At 40.1% G+C, this 21,729-nt stretch overlaps 3 protein-coding genes across 18 annotated transcripts in view; 1 reads left to right on the forward strand and 2 right to left on the reverse strand.

Moving 5' to 3' along the window:
* cacna2d4a (calcium channel, voltage-dependent, alpha 2/delta subunit 4a) overlaps positions 1 to 6,662 on the reverse strand; it is a 39,033-nt gene extending 32,371 nt beyond the window's left edge. For both annotated transcript variants that reach the window (XM_057324618.1, XM_057324619.1), the window contains exons 1-14: positions 6,147 to 6,662; positions 4,836 to 4,917; positions 3,739 to 3,855; positions 3,502 to 3,561; positions 3,237 to 3,399; positions 3,021 to 3,152; positions 2,597 to 2,657; positions 1,730 to 1,880; positions 1,561 to 1,635; positions 1,388 to 1,481; positions 1,173 to 1,282; positions 1,009 to 1,087; positions 691 to 824; positions 550 to 567 (exon numbers count right to left, since the gene is read on the reverse strand). In XM_057324618.1, the coding sequence (XP_057180601.1) occupies positions 550 to 567; positions 691 to 824; positions 1,009 to 1,087; positions 1,173 to 1,282; positions 1,388 to 1,481; positions 1,561 to 1,635; positions 1,730 to 1,880; positions 2,597 to 2,657; positions 3,021 to 3,152; positions 3,237 to 3,399; positions 3,502 to 3,561; positions 3,739 to 3,855; positions 4,836 to 4,917; positions 6,147 to 6,235 (1,365 nt within the window). In that variant the 5' untranslated portion in view covers positions 6,236 to 6,662. The remainder of the gene's footprint in view (positions 1 to 549; positions 568 to 690; positions 825 to 1,008; positions 1,088 to 1,172; positions 1,283 to 1,387; positions 1,482 to 1,560; positions 1,636 to 1,729; positions 1,881 to 2,596; positions 2,658 to 3,020; positions 3,153 to 3,236; positions 3,400 to 3,501; positions 3,562 to 3,738; positions 3,856 to 4,835; positions 4,918 to 6,146) is intronic.
* Positions 6,663 to 8,814: 2,152 nt separating this feature from the next.
* On the reverse strand, positions 8,815 to 19,112 carry dcp1b (decapping mRNA 1B). Of its 3 annotated transcripts, none has more exons than XM_057323851.1 (11): positions 19,007 to 19,112; positions 16,059 to 17,892; positions 15,259 to 15,414; positions 15,058 to 15,098; positions 14,658 to 14,785; positions 12,221 to 12,287; positions 11,256 to 11,379; positions 11,002 to 11,127; positions 10,286 to 10,903; positions 9,993 to 10,157; positions 8,815 to 9,714 (listed from the first exon to the last, which is right to left on the reverse strand). In XM_057323851.1, exons 3-11 carry the CDS (start codon positions 15,397 to 15,399, stop codon positions 9,634 to 9,636), a joined length of 1,491 nt encoding a protein of 496 aa, XP_057179834.1. In that variant the 5' UTR covers positions 15,400 to 15,414; positions 16,059 to 17,892; positions 19,007 to 19,112; the 3' UTR covers positions 8,815 to 9,633. The 3 variants fall into 3 exon arrangements, with proteins under 3 accessions (XP_057179834.1, XP_057179835.1, XP_057179833.1); XM_057323852.1 differs by lacking the exon at positions 19,007 to 19,112 and adding an exon at positions 18,163 to 18,274 and having other exon boundaries at positions 15,259 to 15,409; XM_057323850.1 differs by lacking the exon at positions 19,007 to 19,112 and adding an exon at positions 18,163 to 18,274.
* cacna1c (calcium channel, voltage-dependent, L type, alpha 1C subunit) overlaps positions 18,378 to 21,729 on the forward strand; it is a 102,110-nt gene continuing 98,758 nt past the window's right edge. For 5 of the 13 annotated variants that reach the window (XM_057323829.1, XM_057323836.1, XM_057323837.1 and 2 more), the window contains exon 1: positions 18,379 to 19,033. In XM_057323829.1, coding sequence (XP_057179812.1) covers positions 18,976 to 19,033 — 58 coding nt within the window. In that variant the 5' untranslated portion in view covers positions 18,379 to 18,975. Of the gene's footprint in view, positions 19,034 to 21,729 lie in introns of all 13 variants that reach the window. The other 8 variants (XM_057323830.1, XM_057323832.1, XM_057323839.1 and 5 more) reach the window with 5 other exon arrangements.

The raw sequence follows: 21,729 nt of genomic DNA on the forward strand, positions 1-21,729 counted from the left end.
AATTTCAGATGGACCTTTGATGCAGAGACCTGCAGTCAACACTGATATCCATATGAAGTGCAGGAGCTTCTCTGGTAGGTGGTATGGCCACAGACTTTCTGAACAAACATTTCGAAAAACATGATAATGCTTTCATCTACCAAAAATGTGCCTCTACACATTTACCATATGTAAATCCATCTCCCAGATTTCCTCCTACAATGCAGGAACATAAAAAGTTGTGTAGATACTATGTGGACCTTATTGAGAGATTCCGAGTCTATTCAACACAATACACTGTTTTTACATTAGTACCAAAATAACAAAACAGCATCACATCTATTGTAGACTTTTCATCAGGTTGGTTTGAAGTCAAGTTGCTTTTGAGTGAACCTGCACAAATTTGACAATGACCTTGCTTAAATAAATATTGTAGTTAACTACATTGTGTTACCAGGGGGATAAGGGACTTGTAACTAGATCTAAACTGCAAGAGCACAACCTATAGCACTACCAAATGAAGGTGTACTTTCTTTATTTTGCTCTACTATAAAATGCAAAAGAGTGTACCTCAGCTGTATTTGGTAGCTGGAATGAGATGAGAAAGGATGACAAGGAAGAACGATAGATGTAATGAAGTAACACACAAACAGAATAATGAACGATTGGGACAATAATACAGCCATCTGCATATAAAAGAGCTCAGCTCACCACACTGTCCATGTAAGCCTCCGTCCAAATGATGTCATGATCATGGTTGATGACCATTGGCCTGCTGAGCACATGAAGATATTCCATCACATTCTCCTGTACATCCGCCAAAGTTGAGATGTGCATGTAGTAACCTAATAACATATGCAAACAAGTATAATGAGAATGAAATTGTGGTGTGTAACCAGCAGAGGGCATCGCTGTTACAATATTTAATTAAATTTCAATTCAAATTCTTTTATAAATGTTTGTTAATAGTTTTGGCTGTCAAGGCTCTCAAATATATTCCCACTATGCCTTAACTGCGTTAGATCTCACCTTTATTGTTGCAGGCAATCCATTTGACATTGTCAGCAAATGTCAGCTCTCGTCCAATCAGATAAGTGAAAACACGCACCTGTTTTGGAAAATATTATGTTAGCAGACTTTCCATACAGAAAAAAATATTATCGATGGTGACTGTGTGAGTGTATTTTTGGTACCTTGCGGTCTGGCCAGTTGAACTCCTCAAACACCTGCTGAAAATCTTCCATGGCCCCATCAGTGATCAACATTATTGCTTGGTTACATAAACTACCCCTGCCCTCTGCTGCTGCCTACACACACAAGATACCTTTAAATATAAGAACTTCTATACAGACACACACACACACACACACACACACACACACACACACACACGGTGTCAAACACACACATGCCTCATTCAGAATCTTGAAGGACTCTTTCATGGCTTTCTTTACTTTGCCTTCACCCTTCACCTGCAACTCCTCCACCAGCAGTTTAAAGTGCTACAGACAAAAAAGCAACACCTATTAAGATCTCCATCAACAACTTAGTTCACTACTTGTGCATAAAAAAAAACATTACCTCCCGGTTGTCCAGGTCGGCCTGTACCAGTGTACCTTTAAAACAGGGCTCTACATATCGGACATAATCACTATACTGGAGAGAGAGAGAAATGTTATTTCTCTGATAACCATTTTGTTTGGACTATTATTCTAATAAGGGAGTAGTCACAAAGCCATACTGTTCTTACTGCGATGACGTTGACAAAGTCGTTTTCGCCGAGTGTATCTAGAATGGTGTTTATGGTGTGTTTTGCGATAGTAAGCCTTAAACCCTTCATACTGCCGCTTATGTCCACAGCGATGATGATATCTTTGGGGGACGTCGCAGCCTGGATATACCTGAGAGAGAAAAAACATTTATAATTGAATATCAAACATATAGTCTACATATTTGACAAAACGACAGAAACATTTTGTAAGGAATGTCTGCTTAAGTTAAAGCTCTAATGGGCCTTGACAAACAGTCAGGACCTTTCACATGAATAATTCCTCGAACAGATAACGGTGTGGGAAATCTCATCTGCGTAATGTTCTCAGAGAAGGAAGTAAAGGGATCGCCATAAGAAGATAAGAGAGACCGGACAGATTGTACTGTAACAGCAGAAGTTATGTTAATACCTTTTGATTCGCCGAACTTCTGTTTATTTATTTAACTTGTTTAATAGACCACTTAGCATGGCAACATGATTTGAGCTTAGCGACAAGAACCAAGCCATTGTGCGTTGCGGCAAAAGAGATGTTGTGTATTAGTAGTATTAGCGTTAGTCCTGGGAGAAGGTGTTTGAGGAAACTGGGCAGAGAAACACAGACAGATGTAGATGGGAGTCACGGAAAGGAATAAAGACATAAATCCTTCACTAAGATCTGCTGTTCCTTGACCTTGGTCTGTGACCTGCTCACAAATCCGGGTACTAGACATTTAGGAGGAATTATAATATAATAATTCAAGCAAACGTTTAGTTTGTGGAAATACATGCCCGGATCGAATTTATTTTGCATTAGTATTAGCATTAGTGATGCATGCACACGCCACAGACACACATTCAAAGACTCACCAGTTGCGATTCCTGCCATCAAATGTGACAACTCCATTTTCATCAGGTGTCCACTTGATTCCTTAAAAATATAAAGTTTGTTCACTCTTTCTTTTCTCGTGCAATGTTTAGAGAGAAAAAGATTGTTACGTGCATGTTTATGTTAGATCTCATTAACTGTAGGAAGTCTGACTTTAGCTGCTTGGTTACTGTGTCAATACTGTGATGACATGATGATTAATGAGAGCGGCAGAGACAAGAGGCTGAGTCATTGTGACCATTAATTACACCAGTAATTTTGTGTCAATCTGACATGCTCAGCTGTCTGTCATCTTGTGTCTGAATATATAATCTTTTTCCATTGTGCATGTGTGTGTGTTTTGTGCCTTTGTAAGAATAATAACCCCAATCACAGTGTTGCACTCAGTAACCCTGTAAGGCTTACCGGGGTAAAGTCTGAAAAATCCTGTTGAACTGCCGAAATACTGCCACGTAAGAGTCGGGTCCTTTTCAAAGTTACTGACAAACACTTCGTTTAGAGCTTCTGACATAAACACCCCGTTCAGAATATCAGGGTCTTGAGAGACAGAGAGAAAGAGAGCTTGATCTTTAGTTTTTAATCAGGGCACTGTTTTAGATTCGTTTGTCTTTCTTAATGTACCTTTGTTATAGACATTGGTGGGCACTTGTATGACACTCTGCTGGGTGTTAACTGGCAGTTTGTTAAAGTGTTCATTCTCCTCCAGAGCAAATTCACCACCCAGCGACACATAGTTTCCTTCCTCATCCAGCGTGTTAATCAACATTGAATTGCAGTAGTCAAACTGTGCAAACATCAGACAGAAAATAGCATGTAGATTACAAATACAGTAGCATACAATTTAGAAATACAAGCATATTAATGGATGGATGGATGAGTGGCCCACCTCTAATGTTGCGTTATACTCGTGATATAAATCTGCATCCTCTGCTGTCTCTGCCATTCTCTATTCAAAACACACATAAATAGATTTCAGGAGATTACGTTTGAATTAAATTAGAGAAGGAATATTATATAAAATAAAATAAAATAGAAAATGGCACAACTGTTTACAACCATGCATTTTATTATACTATAATATCATTATAATGAAATTATAATATTACATTTGCTGATCTAATACCTTGACTGATTTCATCTTCCTGCCCAGCATGTTCTCCATTTCTTCAGCAAATTCCTTCACCATTTTAAAACCATCCACCTCCTCCATCTTCACGATGGGCTCCACATCTTTATATTTCTATACACACACAAAAGATAAAAAATTAAAGATGATTTCCGACTACATCACAAACAGTATAAACGTCCAGCTCTGAACTTTGAAATCGTTTATGGAACAAAGCGTTAAATGGCCATTTAAAACTTTAAAGCTGTCCAAATTCACAAAAGGATGAACAGTGCACGAATCACTTGACAAACTGCACACAGACAAACCGCTCTTTATCCACTTTACTCAAAGCATAACGTTCCAATTCCTCTCCATTAAAGCAATCTGAATAAAGATACCAGATCCTAAATCAAAGACCACAAGATCTCAGTCTGCATCCAAATCAGTGAGTCCTGCTCTTCACCTATAGGCCATTGTGCTGGAACATGAGGTCGGACGGGGATAATCCACCTCCACACAACGCTGTAAGAGTACCAGGCTTTATTCTAAGCTTAGATTAGATGCACAAAAAACAAAAAAGAGAGAAAGACATAGAGAGAGAGAGAGGAGGAAATGCAGCGGGGTCTGGGAAGGTTAATCCTCTTCTGCCTCACTGTTCAGACACATCCTGCTCTGTTACTGCACTAATAAAAGGCCTTAAGGTGAAAGACCGCCCACATATTGAGCTAAAATATAAACTGGTCATTATGTCTCTTGTTGTTGTAGGCAGATGGGATGCTCGTAGGCTGGTACCGTCTCTGTGGCTTTTAATTAGAGTGTTGTGCGAATTCAAGCAGATGCCAGATAACTGGACACAGCTGTAGCTGACATTCACCAGCAGTTAGACACATTGCTAATGTAGTGATTTTCCGATGAAACCTGCTCCGGCTGCAGATTATCAGGCAATATCAGAAATGTCCCTGCTGGCTTTGGTGTTAGGATTGAAATGTGGGGGCAAAGCCACAGTAATCATATGTTTACAGGAGAGAAAACTGTACAGTAACTGCAGCGCTAAACACCTCGAAATGGGTGAGATTGACTCCATCAATCTTTGAGTGTCTTAATGGACAAACCTTCTGTAAGAGTTGAGCGCCCGAGTATCTGTTCGACAAGGCGGAAAGTTGTTTTCCAAACACACTGGCCCACTGTTGAACTCTGTTAAAAACACAAACAAAACGCATTACAAATTAAGAATGCTTTCACTGTTGAATTTTGGCACAGAGATCAGCATGTCAAGAAGCATATCGCCGATGTCCTTCTGAAACCTCGTATCTCCATATTTTGTGATGTTTATTTTTTGCCATAAATCATTGTTATTAGTCACCCTTTTTGTTTGTCACAACCAATAAAAAGTATTAAAAAGTGCAACTTTGACAACACAGTATGCAATCATTGAAAAAGTTCAGTGTTTTTTTCCATTTCCTTTCCATCTTTCTCTTACGTGTATAAAGCTTGTAGTTTATTAGGGTATTGTATACTATAATTGTAACTATAAGGTTGCAAGTTCATTCCCCTTTAGTAGCATACAGTATAAAGCATCACAGTTGTGTCCTTGAGCCAAGGAGATTGTCCTTGTACTACTGTCTTGGTGCATTTCAATGGTCACATTTCTTGAAAATTGCAGAAGCAAGTTCCACTGGATCTGGTCATGGAACAATTGTGAAAAATTCAACTTTGATAAAGCGTTTTTGATTAAGCGTATTAATGTGTGTTTTGCGTATTGTGTGTTTTGCACATTGAATTAGCTCTTGTGGAGACTGCAATATCTGTGCAAACGGCATGTGTGTGCGTGTGGGTTGCCATGTGGAGGTTAAGCTTTGGCTTGCAGTCTTTTGGCTGAATTGAAAGGGTGGCAGGAGGTGTGTAGGCCATGACCTGCGAGCATTAAGATGAGATTTAATACTGCACAAGAATTCAGGGGAGTGTTATAAGTGGTCCATATCTCTTTAAAAGTGGTTTACAAGGTCATGTTTACCATCATCCTAATATACAGTAAAGGTACTGTAAACTTCAGTATAGAGTATGAGAATGTCTCTTGTTACTATACAGTATTTAAATTGAGTTATAACTAAATAAAAGTGGGGTTTGAAAAGGGGTGCTGGATGTATTGTGGAGTGATGTTAGATGTCGCTTTACACTTGTGATACGATTAATGGGATTCATTGAATACGTTCCCCCTGAAAATGTATTTGGGTGTGTAAATGTAGAACAGTGAGAGTGTAACAGCTATACTGTATATCAAATACCTATAAAAACATTAAATTTGTGGCAGCGGGGCCTTAAAAGCAAGTATTTCCTTTTGTGGCTACAGGACAGATTTGATATTTGTGGGGTTGATGATTGAGTCAAGAAAGTTAACTTGGGTTGAGATGAGCTGCACTCACATTTCGGGCGATATCCTCATCTGAGCGTGCGTTTGGATGGTCCAGCTTGAAAACAGCACCCAGAGTAGCGTGACGCCAACGCTTCTCATTCTACCCTCCAACCAAGTGCATAAAACAGCAGTCCAACTCACAGTTCCTGAAGACTGCGTGCAGTAATCTCAGGCTTGATGTCCGATTTTTAGATCAGACAGTTGATGCGTTCAGCACAGCAGGCACTCCGGAAGATTCCGAAGTGTGTTTTTGGGTGACACAGGAAAATATCCTGAATCTTCTCCTTAAATACTTACATCCGGTTCTGTTTTCTCCTGATCATCCCCCCATGGCATTTAAATCTCATCCTTCCATCATTCTCTTTTTAACAAGTTTTCTCCCTCCGAAAACAGAAAAATGTTGTTCTTGCTTCTCTGGATGCTTTTAGAGTTCCACTTATGATGTCTGACCAGCAACTTCTGCAGTTCCAACTCTCTTTCTCTCTGTCCCTCATCCTGTGTTCAGCGCAGTAGGAACTGTGTTAAACTAAAACAGAATGAGACACACACAATCTGCCCTCCCCACTACAATAATCCACACGGATTACACTCACCTCCCTCTTTGGGAGGAAGAGAGAGAGAAAAGATGTAGTGTGGGTGAGGGGCAGATGTATTGGGATAAAGAGAAAGAGTGAGAAAGAAAAGTTTTTTTAGTAAAAGAGGATTAAAGACAAAACTCGTACCTGACACCAACTCAAAATATGGATAGTTAAGGCACACTTATTGTTTAAAACTTATTGTTTAAAAAAATGCTATTCACAATATGAAGAGTGTATTTGCAAAAACATGTTTTTGTTGTGTTATCATGATTTAATTGTGTTTTATTATGTTAGTTAGCTGTATGTATTTTGAGCTATTATTACTTAATCAAAACAACCTAACTGCAGTTTGATTGATATTACTAGAAATGCGCAATAAAAACTAGATAAAAAAACAGAATGATCTGTTTTTGCAAATAAACTCTTTATATATGTTATTATCATGATATTGTGTTGCATTTAATAGTCAAATGTATTCACTGTTGTAAATAGCATAAATGGTGCCAAATAGCTGTCATTTACAGATTGCATTAAAAAGATATCAGTATGCTTAAATGTCATCATGGGTTGATTTTTTGCACTTGCTCTCCACAGGCATTCTGAATCTTGACTTATTGATAGAAAGTAAGATGCTGTAATTTAGTCGAAATTAAAACAATTGTGCTAATAAATTATCTAGAATTATTCATGCTTTTTCATTTCCCATGGCAACAATATTGCGCAAATCAAATATCACGATAAATCGTATTATTGGACACAAGTCTACCCACAAATGTGCAATGTTTATAATTACATTAAAACAACTGTAATGTTAAGTGGATATATGAGGTCACTTCCTCTTAATGTTATTTCTAGTTCCTTAATCCTTACAGTATATTACCAATGTACTAACACTAGCAACAAAGTTACACATATAAATTGTCTTAATTTTGAAGAGCATATTTATTATTTTTAACATAACACTTCTTTTTCTCTGCAGAGTTCTATCAAATCATCTGTCCACTAGTGAAATCTCATTGAATAACAGCAGAATTATTTTAATTACATCACTCATAATTTAGATATAAAGGACTATTAAAACTGCCATCCAGAGTACACGTTTCACTAACACACACTCGACTTGCTAGTGTCCAGATGTCATGCTCTGGATTTCTCCTGCTGACCCAGTTAGTGTAAATAACAGCTCACATCCTCCAGACCAGACAGATATATACCTGCAGTGAGTGTGTGTTTATGCTTCTAGATGTGAGCTGCTAAGGATATACTGTCAGAAAACGCATATAGTGCATTTTAGTTCAAATGTGCAATAGTGCATCTTAGTTGAAAATGTAATGATTAATACTAATTTACAGCTAGTGTGCTAGTAATATTAATGTTAATAAGTGTCTAGTTAATAGTGCGTATGAATACCTTAATACGAAGTGTTACAAAGTTATGAATCCTGCATTTTGTGACCCACAGAGCTATACAGGGTTGCTTCCTGTGTTAAACAGATGGCTCATAATGGGACAGCGCATGGAGATACTGGAGATTAATGCTGACAACGTTCACCCTATCAGCTGAACCCAATGAGTACCCTTCATCCCCACTCCAGTTTACTCACCAGCACACACATTTCCCGCAGCAGTTTTGCTGTTTGCAGGTACTATTTAGATTTGAAATTGCTCTATTTCATTGGCTCTAATGCTTATGATAGCCGTCTTCTGATGGTCCCCCTTTAAAACCACTTCACATAAACCCACAAAATCAATTATTAACTGAAGAGCCTGGGGAATTGCACCTCTCCTTATTGAAAATGTTGTTTTTAATGAGGTCTTTACATTTTGGTGTTAATTAGCATTTAAGGGCCAGCAGTCAGACGCACTCGTAGAGTTCCAGAATTTCCCTAGGGCAAACTTAGCGCTCTTGCTAGTGTAACTATCTGGTTATTCTGAAAGCTTTTTGATAGACTTCATTTAACATCAGTCTGCACACCGTCCTATTTCATGTCTGCTGAAAGAAAGCATGTGTAGCCTGGTGTTTACATCAACGTTATACCCCTGAAATCAGAACCAATAAACATAAAAATAGACCGTAACAAATGTAAAACAGTACAGCATATGGGGTGGTGGGAAATTTTTTAATAAGCAAAACAATGAAAGAAAAATTGTCAGCATGTCTTCAAATTGACCAGCTGACTGTTGAACACTTGATGGCATTAACTGAGTTTATGAGAAAAAGGGGTCACCTAACAAAATCCAGCATGTTGATCAAAACAAAGGAAACACCCATAGAAAAATATAATATATTTATATGTACATGTTTTGTACACCATTTAAACAAAATCCATTTCTGTTTCCTCTGTAAGATAAGATGTGAAAACCTAACCTAAAGAATAAACTATTCGTGCTGGTTTGGGCAGGGATGTGGTCTCTGTATGGTTTACCTATGATAAATGCAGGAAACCAAGACATTTATGTCTGAGCTTATCCTGATTTCTGTCAAAATATGTCTTTTTTATATTATATAAGAGTCCATGGTGCAGTCTACAAACTCTTTTATTTCTTGGCACTGTTAAGATATGCTACATTAAAAATGATGCTTTCATTAAAAAGGAAAATGTCATTCCAATCAATCCCCTTTTCCTTGATATTACAGACATCACATTTCTTGCCCTGCTATCTGAAAGCTGTAAAATCCATTATAAAATTCCTCCCAAGAATATTAAAATACTTTTTAAGATTCAGAAATCTAAAATCGCAGGTTGATATGACATTTAGATCATCCAATTTAGCCACAACCTGACATAAATCTTGTGTCAACTTACTGAATGCTACAAGCTCTACACTCACGACAGCAGGGGGAGTCCTGAGTTGGGATGACAGCATGTGTCCAGAGTGTGAAAGCTTTGCGTTTGTGTCTGCAGATGGTGTTCCCGCTTCAGAAAGGTTTTGAGCTGGAGTCTGTTGCTAGACGGGAGACATATGCTTCATAGATGGTGTCTAGAAATGAGACATCGTTCTGAAACACAGAGAGAGAAAAACAAACCATTAGAGTCAGAGCAATGATCAATCCCATGCCATGTGTCTATTAATGACATATTTTCCATATCATATAATGCGGGTGGGCATGTCAGTGCCTGTAGAAAAAGCTCTCTCTATCAAGATATCAGCCAATGTTTGTTTTAAATATGACTGAACCTTGATCATGTCACATGCACACTGCTTTTCCTGTATGGCAAAGTTCTGATAGCGAACAAATATAATATAAGATAGCAAAGCAATGGGTATGGTTCGAACCGTAATGAGATGGAGCAGTGTGGCCTGTAGCTGAGTTTTGCTAAGTGCTCTGGGTTCGGGTTCTGCTGTTGTTCTGGTGGTTGTGGTTTTAGTCTTAGCGAACATGCTGGGTGACAGGAGGAGGGTTGGAGCTACTGTTGCTGGGATACGTTGTGGTGAGATCACCTGCAAACACACACACACACACACACACACACAATGAATCAGAGATACCCCTTCAGCATGATAGGACAGTTAAAACCACTTTATGTGATAAATTTCCATTTTTTAAAGCCGAGGATGATTTCATTTACCTGTGCTGGATTGGTTTTGCTGAGACTGGAGTTGCCGGTGGTCAGGTTGGACTGTAAGAGCTCCTGACGGGGGTTGAGTTCCTGCTCCTTCTGCACCAAAGTGAGCCTCTGCAGAAGCTCATGGGGTGACACTTCACCGCTTCCCACCCCAGCAGGGGGCGCTTTGTTGGGAGGGACATACAGCAAGTACTGTGCCTGGGTCGATCCTGATACTTTAGGATTAGGGTGGATTTGGGGCCCCACCCCACATTCTCCCTGCAGGCCGGGCGAAACCTCTGTCACAGGAGGTGGGTTCATTAACAGTCTTTGTATTGGGTCAGGCTGGTTCTGGACAGCTCCGTTTTCACAGAGACAGCTCTTTGGGGACTCAGACAGTGGCTGCAGCAGGGACCCAGACATGAGCTTGTGGATGGCTGGACAGTGTTGCATAGGGGGGTTGGAAACCACAGGGCCACTTGATGGGGACGGGTCATCGTAAGACAAAGAACGGGCTACTGTTGATCGAGCTGGGCCCGTCCTGTTGACACTTGAGCTGGGCTGTGGGGAGACCGAGTCTGGCTTTGGCTGAGCACCAAACAAAGCGGTGACAGAGAAGTGTTTGGGGTTCATCTCTCCATCCTGAAAAAGTGAAAAGCGTAGTTTTTTTATTTAATGCTACATTAATGTTACATTTGCACTGGATCACATAAAACATATCAAGAGGGATCATATTGTACCTGCTGTGTTTGTCCCTGTATGTGCTGGTCTTGTGCAGGTTTAAGGGGAATAGGTTTAATAAGATGTGGGTTTCCGTAGATGACGCCACCACTGCCAATCTCTTTTGGTTCAGAAGGGATTTTCCCCTATAAAGAAGAGACAAAGTAAGTGAAATCTATTTAGATGAGCACTGGTGACCTCTAGTGCACAGAAAACTTGTATGCTTGCAAGAAATGACCATTTAAAACCAGCAAAATTCAAAGTTGAATGTCACCTTGTCATAATCATCTCGTGCTTTAGTGAGCATCTGCAGTATATCCACCCCCTGCTCCGCCGATCGTGGAGATACGCTGCTGCTCTGCACCTGTACCTGTAACTGCTGTTCTTGTCCTGCCAAACTGATATACACAAAACATAAAGAGTGTGAAAAACAACAAGGGCAGAGAATTTAAAGCCAGTTCTGATCCTTAAAATAAACAAAATGACTGGAACTGGATGTTTTATGACACCTGGTTCTTTTACTGATTCTTGAATGTATGCCAGACACTGTGCCAGAACACTCTATGAGTGTGTTTTATTCCCTACTAATACATCAGTTACACTACAACAAAAAAATGTGTTTGTAGTATGAAACGTAATGGGGTTTAAATTATTTTGATAGTTTGGCCAAATGGAATGAGTGGTTACTCACTTGTGTGTTTCTTAAAGTGATAGTTCGCCCAAAATATCAATTTTGTCATCATTTACTCACCCTCTTGTGATTTGACTTTCTTCCACAGAACATAAAAGAAGATATTTTGAAGAATGTTGTTAAACAGCACCCATTCACTCCTATTGTATGGACACAAAACCAATGCGTGTGAACGGGTGCTGTTTAACAACATTCTTCAAAATATCTTCTTTTATGTTCTGCGGAAGAAAGAAACTTGTCTGAAATGATAAGAATGCGAGTAAATGATGACAGAATTTTCATTTTTGGGTAAACTATCACTTTAAGTTTTTTGTTTTTTTACCTGATTGTGTGTGCAGATGTGGATTGAAGTGAGGCTTTGCAGCTCTCACAATTCATTATTTAATGAGGAAAGGAATTTAATTTAGGATTAGAATTAAGGAGGCACAGTCGCCCTTGTCTCCATTAGTTAAGAGCTGATGTAAAAATGGACCCAGAAGAGTCACATTTCTTCCAACTTGCATCCCTAATGAGAGCAGAAAGATGCCGCAAATGGAAGAAAAACTCACGTCTTCATGAGTTCTGCAATACGTTGACAGTCTTCTTTATCATAAAACCAAATTCCGTAGATGGACACTGCCAAAGAGGAAAACACTATATCAAATACGATACAAACCAATCAAATAACAAGATAATACGAACAAATCAACAACAGAATAAGCTGTAACGCAGTTAGCTGCTAAAGTACCAAGGAAACTGACATGAATTTTGTTCACATGTCCACATACACTCATAATGTCCCATATGAACACACACTCAATTAGACATTCCTTTCCCAGAGTCCAAACTCCCAAATCCCCAAGCAGAACCAGTGCCAACCGCTGTACCATCCCACCAGAACGGTCATCTGCCTCTAAACGATCATTAGTCACCAGATGTTTTCTTTCAGGATCATACAGGAAACAACCAGCCTATATTTCAGTGTTTCGGCATCAGTCATTGGTCACTTTAAAGAACAACATAGGACAGGGGTGTCCAATGTCAGTACTGGAGAGCCACTGTCCTACAGAGTTTAACTCCAACTTGGCTCAACACACCTGTTTGGAAGTTTCTAGTCTGCTTAGTGAGACCTAGATTAGCTGTTCAGGTGTGTTTGATTAGGGTTGAAGCTAAACTTTGCAGGACACCGGCCCTCCAGGACTGACTTTGGACACCCCTGACATAGGACAACCTTTGAAGGGTGCAGACTGTAGTTCTATCAAGATGCCAGTGAAGTAGGCAGTGAGGTTTGAGAACTAAACTTAGAGTCTGGCGCTGACAGCTGCATCAGGACCTGTTCCATTCACCTCCACAAGTAGACAACAGAGATAACAGAACCCAGAGCAGTGAGAGAGAGAGAGAGAGAGAGAGAGAGAGAGAGAGGGAGAGGGTTGGTGTTGTATCCACACCGTCCATTCTCAGAACGCTCTCAGAGAGCACCACGGGGGTCAGCGTATGGGGAAAAACAAAATACTGCCCGGGAACAGAAGAACACACGTAACTCGGACCAAGAGAGAGAGCAAGGGGAGAAGGACACAGTGAATCGTGAAGAGACACAGAGAAAGACCAAGAAGATGAAAGCAGACTACAAGACCTTTTAAAGTCGAATTTAGCAAAACACCACAAAGCGAAAGAGTTGAACTTTGTGTCTTTCCTTGTGTGGAATCATAGTTAAAGAGCGTACGCTTCACGTTTTACTGAATGGAGTTGAATTCACACAAGACCTCGAGGAGACTGAACTTCTGATCTGCTTCAAACAGACTAAAGCTTTTATCTGCAAAGGATTCAAACCTCAGAGAGAGAAGATGCTGCAGGGGCTGTTCAGCCGACGCCGGCTGAAACACCAACGACTTGAGGAGGAGGTAGAGGTGCGATTCAAAGGGAAACTTGTGTCTGAGAATGAGCTGGGCTACTCATACGTACGGCCAGGCGGTAAGAGCCAATCACACCATCACAAATCACAGGCAAAAGGGCGTTTATTTAAGAGATGAGATGACAGAATCTAGCACACTTGGAACTTGAGAGAGAGAGAGCGTGTCTGTGTGTGCGTTTAAAACATTTGAACAAGCCCTTAACCATTACCAACAACATCAAAGCATTGTGGAATTTTACTTTATAAAAATAGTTTTCTCTGATGTTACCATACAATGTGATCTAACAAAATCTATCTGGTAAAAAATAATTTAGTGCGACGCTCGACCTGTAAAATCTCACCTGCATGCCGACATGAATACAGATTTGTTTTGTAGTTTCATGCAGCATAACATTCCCTTCAGTTGGTTACCACCAATTTTCATGCAGTTGTTCTTGCAACGCTCTAAAAACGCATCTGCAACGTTCTATAAACAATTCTGCAAGGCTAATCACTTACAATCCAGCTGAAACGAGATCTACGATTCATTCAAAAGTACCCAAGACCTTGCCGCGTACATGCTATCAGTACATTTTTATCAAGGGTTTCCTTGGAAATGTGTAAGAGAGTTGTTATCTAATCAGGATTGGCTGGCTGGGTCTGTGATGCTGGCAGGAAACTGGGAGAGAAACACACACACTCCTCTGCACCATATAAGGCACTGTGGCTCTGAGGTCTCTCATACAGGCATGTCTGCCAGCAATCTCTGATCTCGCTCTCTCTTATACACCAACACACAGACGCCAGTCTGACAGCTCTCTCAATCCAGACAGACTTTTACTGCCGTTAACTTCTTCCGTTTTGGATGGATGCTCACCCTGTGCTCTCGCACGCTCACAAACACACCACACGTTCCTGATAGAGAAGTGACCATCAGATTTTTCACATTTTCTTGACATACTAGCCAAAATTCTGATTTCTGAGCCTGTCAGTTATAACAGGTATTTCGGATGCAGAAACTTACCACACTGTGTTAGTAGTTGTTTAAGAAACAAATATGACCAATCAGCCTCTTGTAGGATTATTAATGAATACATTTGAGTAGAGAGACTCACAGCGGGCATTCCTGTACAGGAGAAACGGATGCTGCAGCTGAAAATCTAATTCTTTAGTGATGGGTTCTGTCAGATTTTCCATGCTCAAGCGATTCAGGATGGTGAAGCCATGCCTGGGGGAAGCGAGTCTGAAACACAGAGAACTTACGTTAAAAACTGACTGAGCATTAAGCTTAGGAGGGTAAAGTATCTAAACAACTATATGGACAAATGTTCAGATCTCATTCAACGACTTTGGCTACTCCTGTCATATATATGAAGACAATGTTAGGGTGTATAGTACTGGTTGAAATCTGAGCTTAATGGTTGTTGGTTAACCAGACTTAGCAAACCATTACTTTATAGAACACGCTGTGAGACAGGGTATTGTCATATTGGAACAGAAAATGCACTCCCAAACCTGTTATAGACAAAAAGAGTTCCCTCCACATCTGTCTTCTCCTGTTAAACAAAAAAAGTATATTTAACCACTACACTTTTACTACTATAAGAACAGTTGTAATATTTCTATATGTTATTAATATTTAAACCTTTTTAACAGTAGCAATTCATTTACACAGACATTATGGCTGTCATTAAGGATTTTGATATCACTGTTTACCCATTCATTTGTAAAGTTGTTGAATGTGTAGAGCGCTACTTGGCTGGCCAGGTCTGTGATGCTGCTGATATAGGGGTCAAGTCTCTTTAGAGCAGACAGACTCATGCCTAAACAGCTCCCACCTCCTGTACTTGCAGTCATGATTCCAGCTCTGTCCTTTGAACATAAATACATGTGAATATCAAATTTATAAAAGCATTAAAACACGTAATAAAACAGGCATATAACGTTATGGGTAAAATCATGTTAATGCTTCATTTAAAATAAAATGTGATGCGAGGTTGGAATTCACCACCCTTTGAATACAGTCCAGTATAAGAAATGATATGAAATTATTAACCAAGTTAGACATGTTTGTTAACAAACATATTAATATAGAGAGAATAAAAATACATTTAAATTATTATTATAAATAGACGACTAGGTGTTCCAAATGGTAATCAACGGGTTGCATAGTTGCAATAGTTGGCTAGCCATCATGTAAGACAATGAAATTCCAACCGCTTCAATAACCTTAAAAGTAATAGTTAATAGTATAGCGATTTGATATACTGTATACATATCTGTAGCATAACCAGTGCAGGACGTGTTACGCACCATAGGCGATATGAATACTCAAAGAGTAAAGAATGTCTTCAAATCTCAAATGTTGTTGTTTTTCTTAACAAGTGCCACTAAAAAGAATAATGCCCGTATACCTTGAATAAATGCCGCATGCACATAGTATCTAAATTAAACAAATCAGGCCTTCGTGAGTTACTACTGTGTTATAAATGTGAAACTTAAAGAGTGAAACTTACCTGACGTTACTCTGAAAAAATGGCAGCACTCCTAATCTGCGTTATAAGCACTAGCCAACTCAATAAAGCAGCATTCAAAAACGTTATTTCACTCTTCTGACGGTTGGTATATATTCTCAAACTCTTTAAAACAGTAAAACTAGTAAAAAATGCTTTTTGTTACATCTCTAATTCCTAGCCCGCTGACTATCGCCATATTTTCGCCGAGAGCAGACAGAAGCAGCTGCTCTCCGAGCGAGCGCACTCACGGGAAAAACAATCGAGTCAGAGTATCGCGTTGCCTCAAGCCCCGCCCCTGCAGCTGCCACCTACATGAGCTCACCTGAGAGCACCATGCCTTTGATTTTGCATCATATTGCAGAAAAATGCATTGGTAGTTATGCAGTGAACTGGCGGTACAGAGATTGTCTGTTCCTGAGAAGCCCTCGAGGACTTTACTCGCATTGCTGCATTATGTGCGCTCTGGTAGGCATCGTTATTAATTGAAATGTTTGTAATTACTCGTCCAGTCCTTCAGTTATAAATATAAATATTGACACAATCTGTCTAAAACATATTTTGCAAGCCGGAGGCCCTATGGCCTTTAAAGGTTTTGTTATATAAACAGTATAAAGAGTTCCAGCTAATGACTCATTAGGGTGTAGGAAAACCAAGGAACCAAACGTGACTTTAAATGAAACACTTCTACGTTTTTCTTCAGGGCCATGTTCGGAGTTGTCCAGTCCTGCTCGTGAAGAGTTTAGCTTTAACCCCTTTAAACGCATCTTGTCTGTATTTTTTTAAGTACAGCAATATTAAAGACAGCGGCCATCCATAAGCAAAACTTCACAACTCTGATCATGTTGCATCTAGTCAACTAGGCTTTCTAATGGACAATTTGCTTAACTGCACTTTAATCGTTTGCCACTAGAGGGAAGCACTACACAATTACTCGTAATTTATCCCCGTTCTCACACGAGTTCCATTTGCGGTTTTTAACGCTTATAAAACAATCCTAAATAAATACAAACACACCTGTTTTTACAAACATTTACAGCAAATAAAAAGCCACGTGTGTGTTCAGTAATATCCTACCTCTTTAAACGTTTAGCAAAGTGTGTTAATTTCCCATAACATGTCATGGAGACAAAGCACATAGGGAAAGTTGTGATGCTTCAGTTAAGTATGTTTAGTTAGTTGACTAGTCCATAATTACAGTGTAATTTAAACAATCATGCATGACCACAGAGACAAATTTGTCTTGACATTTAAAATGAAAACTGAAAGCTACAACGAATTATGTGCATTAACCAGTTTTCATTTGGTACTGATGTCCACAATTTTTTTCAGATTAAATGAACATTCTGAACATTTCCTCTGTGCATTACATAAACTAAAGTTAATCACTTCTTTGATGATGCTGAAGAGAATGTGCTGACCTGCATCATGAACTTTTGTTCAAAGCCATGTTCTAGCCAAATCCAAAGGTCTTGGTTGTTGAGCGAATGTTTAGAATGCTAGGAGAGCTGTTTATTTATTCATGGAACGTCTAAAATTTTGAAGTTCTACTGTATGTCTCTTCTTTTACTGTTCTGACTAATTCGATATTCAAAATCTGTCATTCAGATGCACAGGGAGAGAAAGAGAGTTTGCAAGAGAGACAGAGAGTGATAGAATAATCTGGGGGCAGGAGATGTCTCCAGGGACATGTGAAGTTTTCTCATGACCAGAAGGAGGGGCATAACCAGGGAAGGGCCTGCTAAAATCATACTTGACCATTTGCTGATGAAAGATTCTCAGTCAACTTGTTGAAATTCCCAGGCCCCATCGTCCCCTTTATCAGAGCCTGACAATCCTGAAAAAGATCAGTAAAGCACAGAAAACGAGAAAAATCAGACCAGTAAAATCAACCCGACACCTGCTGCTAACAAACTAAACATCAACCCCAGCAGAATTTTGTGGCATTTTGTCATATTAAGAGAAGTCTTAATGGACATTAATGGACAAACTTAGTTCAGTAAGCATAATATAATATTCTTTTGCATGTTTTGCTTGTTGTGGTCGAGAGAACAATTTATTTTCTGTAATGATTCAGAACTCAGGTCCAAACTGCTCAAGAAAATACCTGGCCATCATTTTGGTACGCCTCGATGAATTTGAGGCGATCTGACTAGGATCTTCCCAAGTTTGGTCTCCCTTAAGAGATAGAGCAGGTCTGGAAAAGCGTGGAGGATTTATTCTCCTTTCTAGCGCAGTCACATCTGGAAGCAGTCAGGAAGTCTACAGGGGAGGGGGTTTGGTCGTCAGATCATTGCAGAGAGGCTGGCGGTGGTGGTGAGCGCTCTCTCTCCGCAGGGCCACAGTCTGACTACTCCCCTTTCTCTCCAATATGGACTGGACACGGCCGATTCCGCACTCTCTTTTCTAACGAGGCGCGACACAAACTACGCCCGTTCTGGAGCATCACAGATGGAATCGATCATATCTGAAGATTTAACCCCGTGAGATCTGGAATATACACGCCGTTTACCTTTTGATGCGCTTTGAACGGTCTCTGAAACTACGGCAGCGTCCGCGTTCCCTGCGTTTCTTCTGGCTGTTGCAGCATCCTTTTCGAACCGTTTCCGATCCGGTTTGATTATCGATTATCGGCACGCGGTGCTGGTATCATGTTTCTTAGGGCCCGGATGTTCCAAAGATGCACTGGTTCGTTTTCTTAGGTGGTTCCTGCGAATATCCTTTCCTGATCTTTAGCTCTATAATGGGGATCAGGTAATATTAACTAAGGCGCAAAAGAAGGAATATCTTACGCTTTGCGTTTTTCATTTTTTCTTCACCTTTTTCTTTGATTTCTTTCCCCTGGGTTGCTTTTTTCCTACCCCCTCTTTTTTAACAACATTTTTCTTCATTCACCTTCGGATAAAGCCGGACTACATATATGGTAAATGAAAGCAAAAACATGTACATACCGGAGGACACCCTTGAAAACCATCAAGGTAATTTCTCTTTTTGCATTCCCTCTGTTTGGAAACTGTGTATGTGCCCTATGGATGTGATGTTAGGGGGTGTATAATAAGTGTTGCTGGCGCTATCATGGGCATGACGCGGGGGTGTACCCGAACCGTTCCGTTTTTAATACCCAGACACATTCTGCGCAATGATAAGCGATGCTTAAAACCTCTTTGATCAGTGCGATCGCATTTGGAGGACGTTCAACACATGTCATGAAGCCTAAAAACTCCCCGAAAAATGCCCCACAGTTATTTCGCATTCAACGATATAATCTGTAAATGCGCATATATAGTTGATGAACTTTGAGTGATGGACACGATCGTGTATATATAGTATGCGGCCACAAATGCGCGCAGATGTCAATCGATTATCCTGTCAGCTGCTTCGGAGTTAAATGGCGTTTTAATCATTTCATGCGACGTGCACACATTGGGTAAGGGGCCAGGCTGCATTGATCACCGCTGAAATAGTCCGACAGCTAAAATGAACTCGGGGTTGTGTCATCAGGCCATTAGTTCTCAGTGATTGACATGTAACGGGCTTATTCTGATCAGAGCATCTCATGCCCCCTCATTCTAGTGTGCATCTGTTGATTTTCTCTTCTTATCCGACAGCATCAACTGCTGTGGCGCAGCAGACGTTATTTCCCCAAGTCTCCACAGGTTGTAGCTTCGCTGATTTAAAGCCTGCAGAAAACCTTGCGTCTCAGTCTTTTCCTTTCCTGAGATCCCCTCCATCCAAGGCCTCCGGCTGCCGCCTCTTGGCGCCGTGGCAACGGAGCTGCCGACCCATAGCAACAGCGCGGCTTGCGATAAGCCCGCTCCTCGCGCGCGCACCTGCCGCACCTGACTGAACAAACGCAACCGAGCGAAGCCTGTAAATTGCTGTCAATAATGTAGCCCCGCCCCCTCAGGCCTGCCGCACATCTGTCATGCGGAAAGCTCTACAGTTCATTATGGCAACGAAACAATGGTGTTTGTGTAGCGCGCTGTCTGCGAGGGACAGGAAAGCGCTTTGATATGCCGTTTTGATGGACGGAATAAAACAGTCTTGAACTCTTTATGGGTTTGAAATAGACGCCGAATGACAACGATGAAGAATGGTTTACGAGAGTCTAATTTTAGATGACTCGCTTTTGGATTCAGTAGCTTTTTAAGGAATTATTTTTAGTCATGATTTGCATCTTGCCACTTTACTTTTGATTTTGCACTTCGGTGGATTGGTTACCAAAGTTTTACTACAAATATCATATTTAAACTTTGGTTCCTGTGATGAGATGATGGTAAATTTGTGCTTATTGTTTCCCTACAGATATTTTTGTTAAACTGTATACATACATCATAATTTAATGGTAGCAAATAAGTTGTTTATAATATATACAGTAGATGGAAGTGATTTTAAAAAATCATTTTACGACATTTATTATTTAAATGTTTGAAAACAGAAAATAAACAAGTGTTCACTGGAAACACAGAGAAACTGCTTAAAGAAATGATACTATACATGATGTGGTTACGCTCAACATTGGCAAATATGTTTCTAGACAATGTGCCTGCTTATATCAATTTTGCCTAAACAAGGCTTTGTAATTATTGACACTTGATTTAATGTCCACTTCTGTTAGCAGGCCCAGTAAATCGCTGATGTCGATAATGTCAAAAGTAAGGTCAGAATGATCATCCTGGTCGATATATCTGCCTGTCGCTGCTCACAACAATTTCTTTTCACTTACCTCTTGACACCGCTCACAGTCAAACTAATGGACGCGTACAGCCATTAGCAGCCTGCAAGTTGGTGTCCTAACTGAGCAGGATCTCTGTGGTGGCCCGTAGCTCAGCAGATGTTCATGTTTGTGTTGTGCTGTCGTCTACCGCTGCTGACGAGGGCTGGCTTTCAGGTAAACACAGCCTCGGTCAATCACAGGACCAGAGGAGAGAGACGTGTCAGAGCCAAACATGAACCTCTTCTGCTAGGCAAACACTCGAGCGACTGGAAGATGGAAAGGATGTTTTGTGCGCTGTGATACACCATTCGATTCTGGAATGTTACATATCTGTTCCTGAACATGCTGTTGCTTTGACCCATCACATACATACACGTGTAGCTTTTCTCAGCTGAAAAAAAACACGTAAAAATACATTGTTCATTGTAAAGTTGTATTCGTGGTGTAGACTTGTTCCTGTTGTAAACAGACCTTCAGAATATGGAATGACTGAATAACTCTTTACGTGATGTCACCAGATATGTCAGTCTAATAATTAACAAGGATGTTTACAAAAAATCAATTTCTGCGTATTTAATACATTTATTCATAAAGATTGTGTATGCGCTTAGTATATGTATTCGTCTCTCTGCCTTTCTTACTTTCTTGAAGGTTGTTGGTTTCCCTTGACGCTCATTGATTAAGATGCTCATTGGTAATGAGGGCAGTATTATCTGGCTTTTTCTTTCTTGGGCTTTGTGCCAGCTTCATATGACGGGCAAATCAGGTCATTAGCTGAATTAATATGTTTATGATAGATCTCAAAATGTCTGATGAGGCTCCAGGACGCCATCTCGGAGCCGTGTCCTCGACTTTTCTTCTTCCTTCGGGCGGCATAGAATGATCAAGCATTTCTTCCCTCAAACACATCCAGGTCACCAGAGTCTTTCCTCGCAAGCGTTTCCAGGTTAGATCGCT

The sequence above is a fragment of the Triplophysa rosa genome, linkage group LG24, assembly GCF_024868665.1.
Source record: "Triplophysa rosa linkage group LG24, Trosa_1v2, whole genome shotgun sequence".
NCBI lineage: Eukaryota > Metazoa > Chordata > Actinopteri > Cypriniformes > Nemacheilidae > Triplophysa > Triplophysa rosa.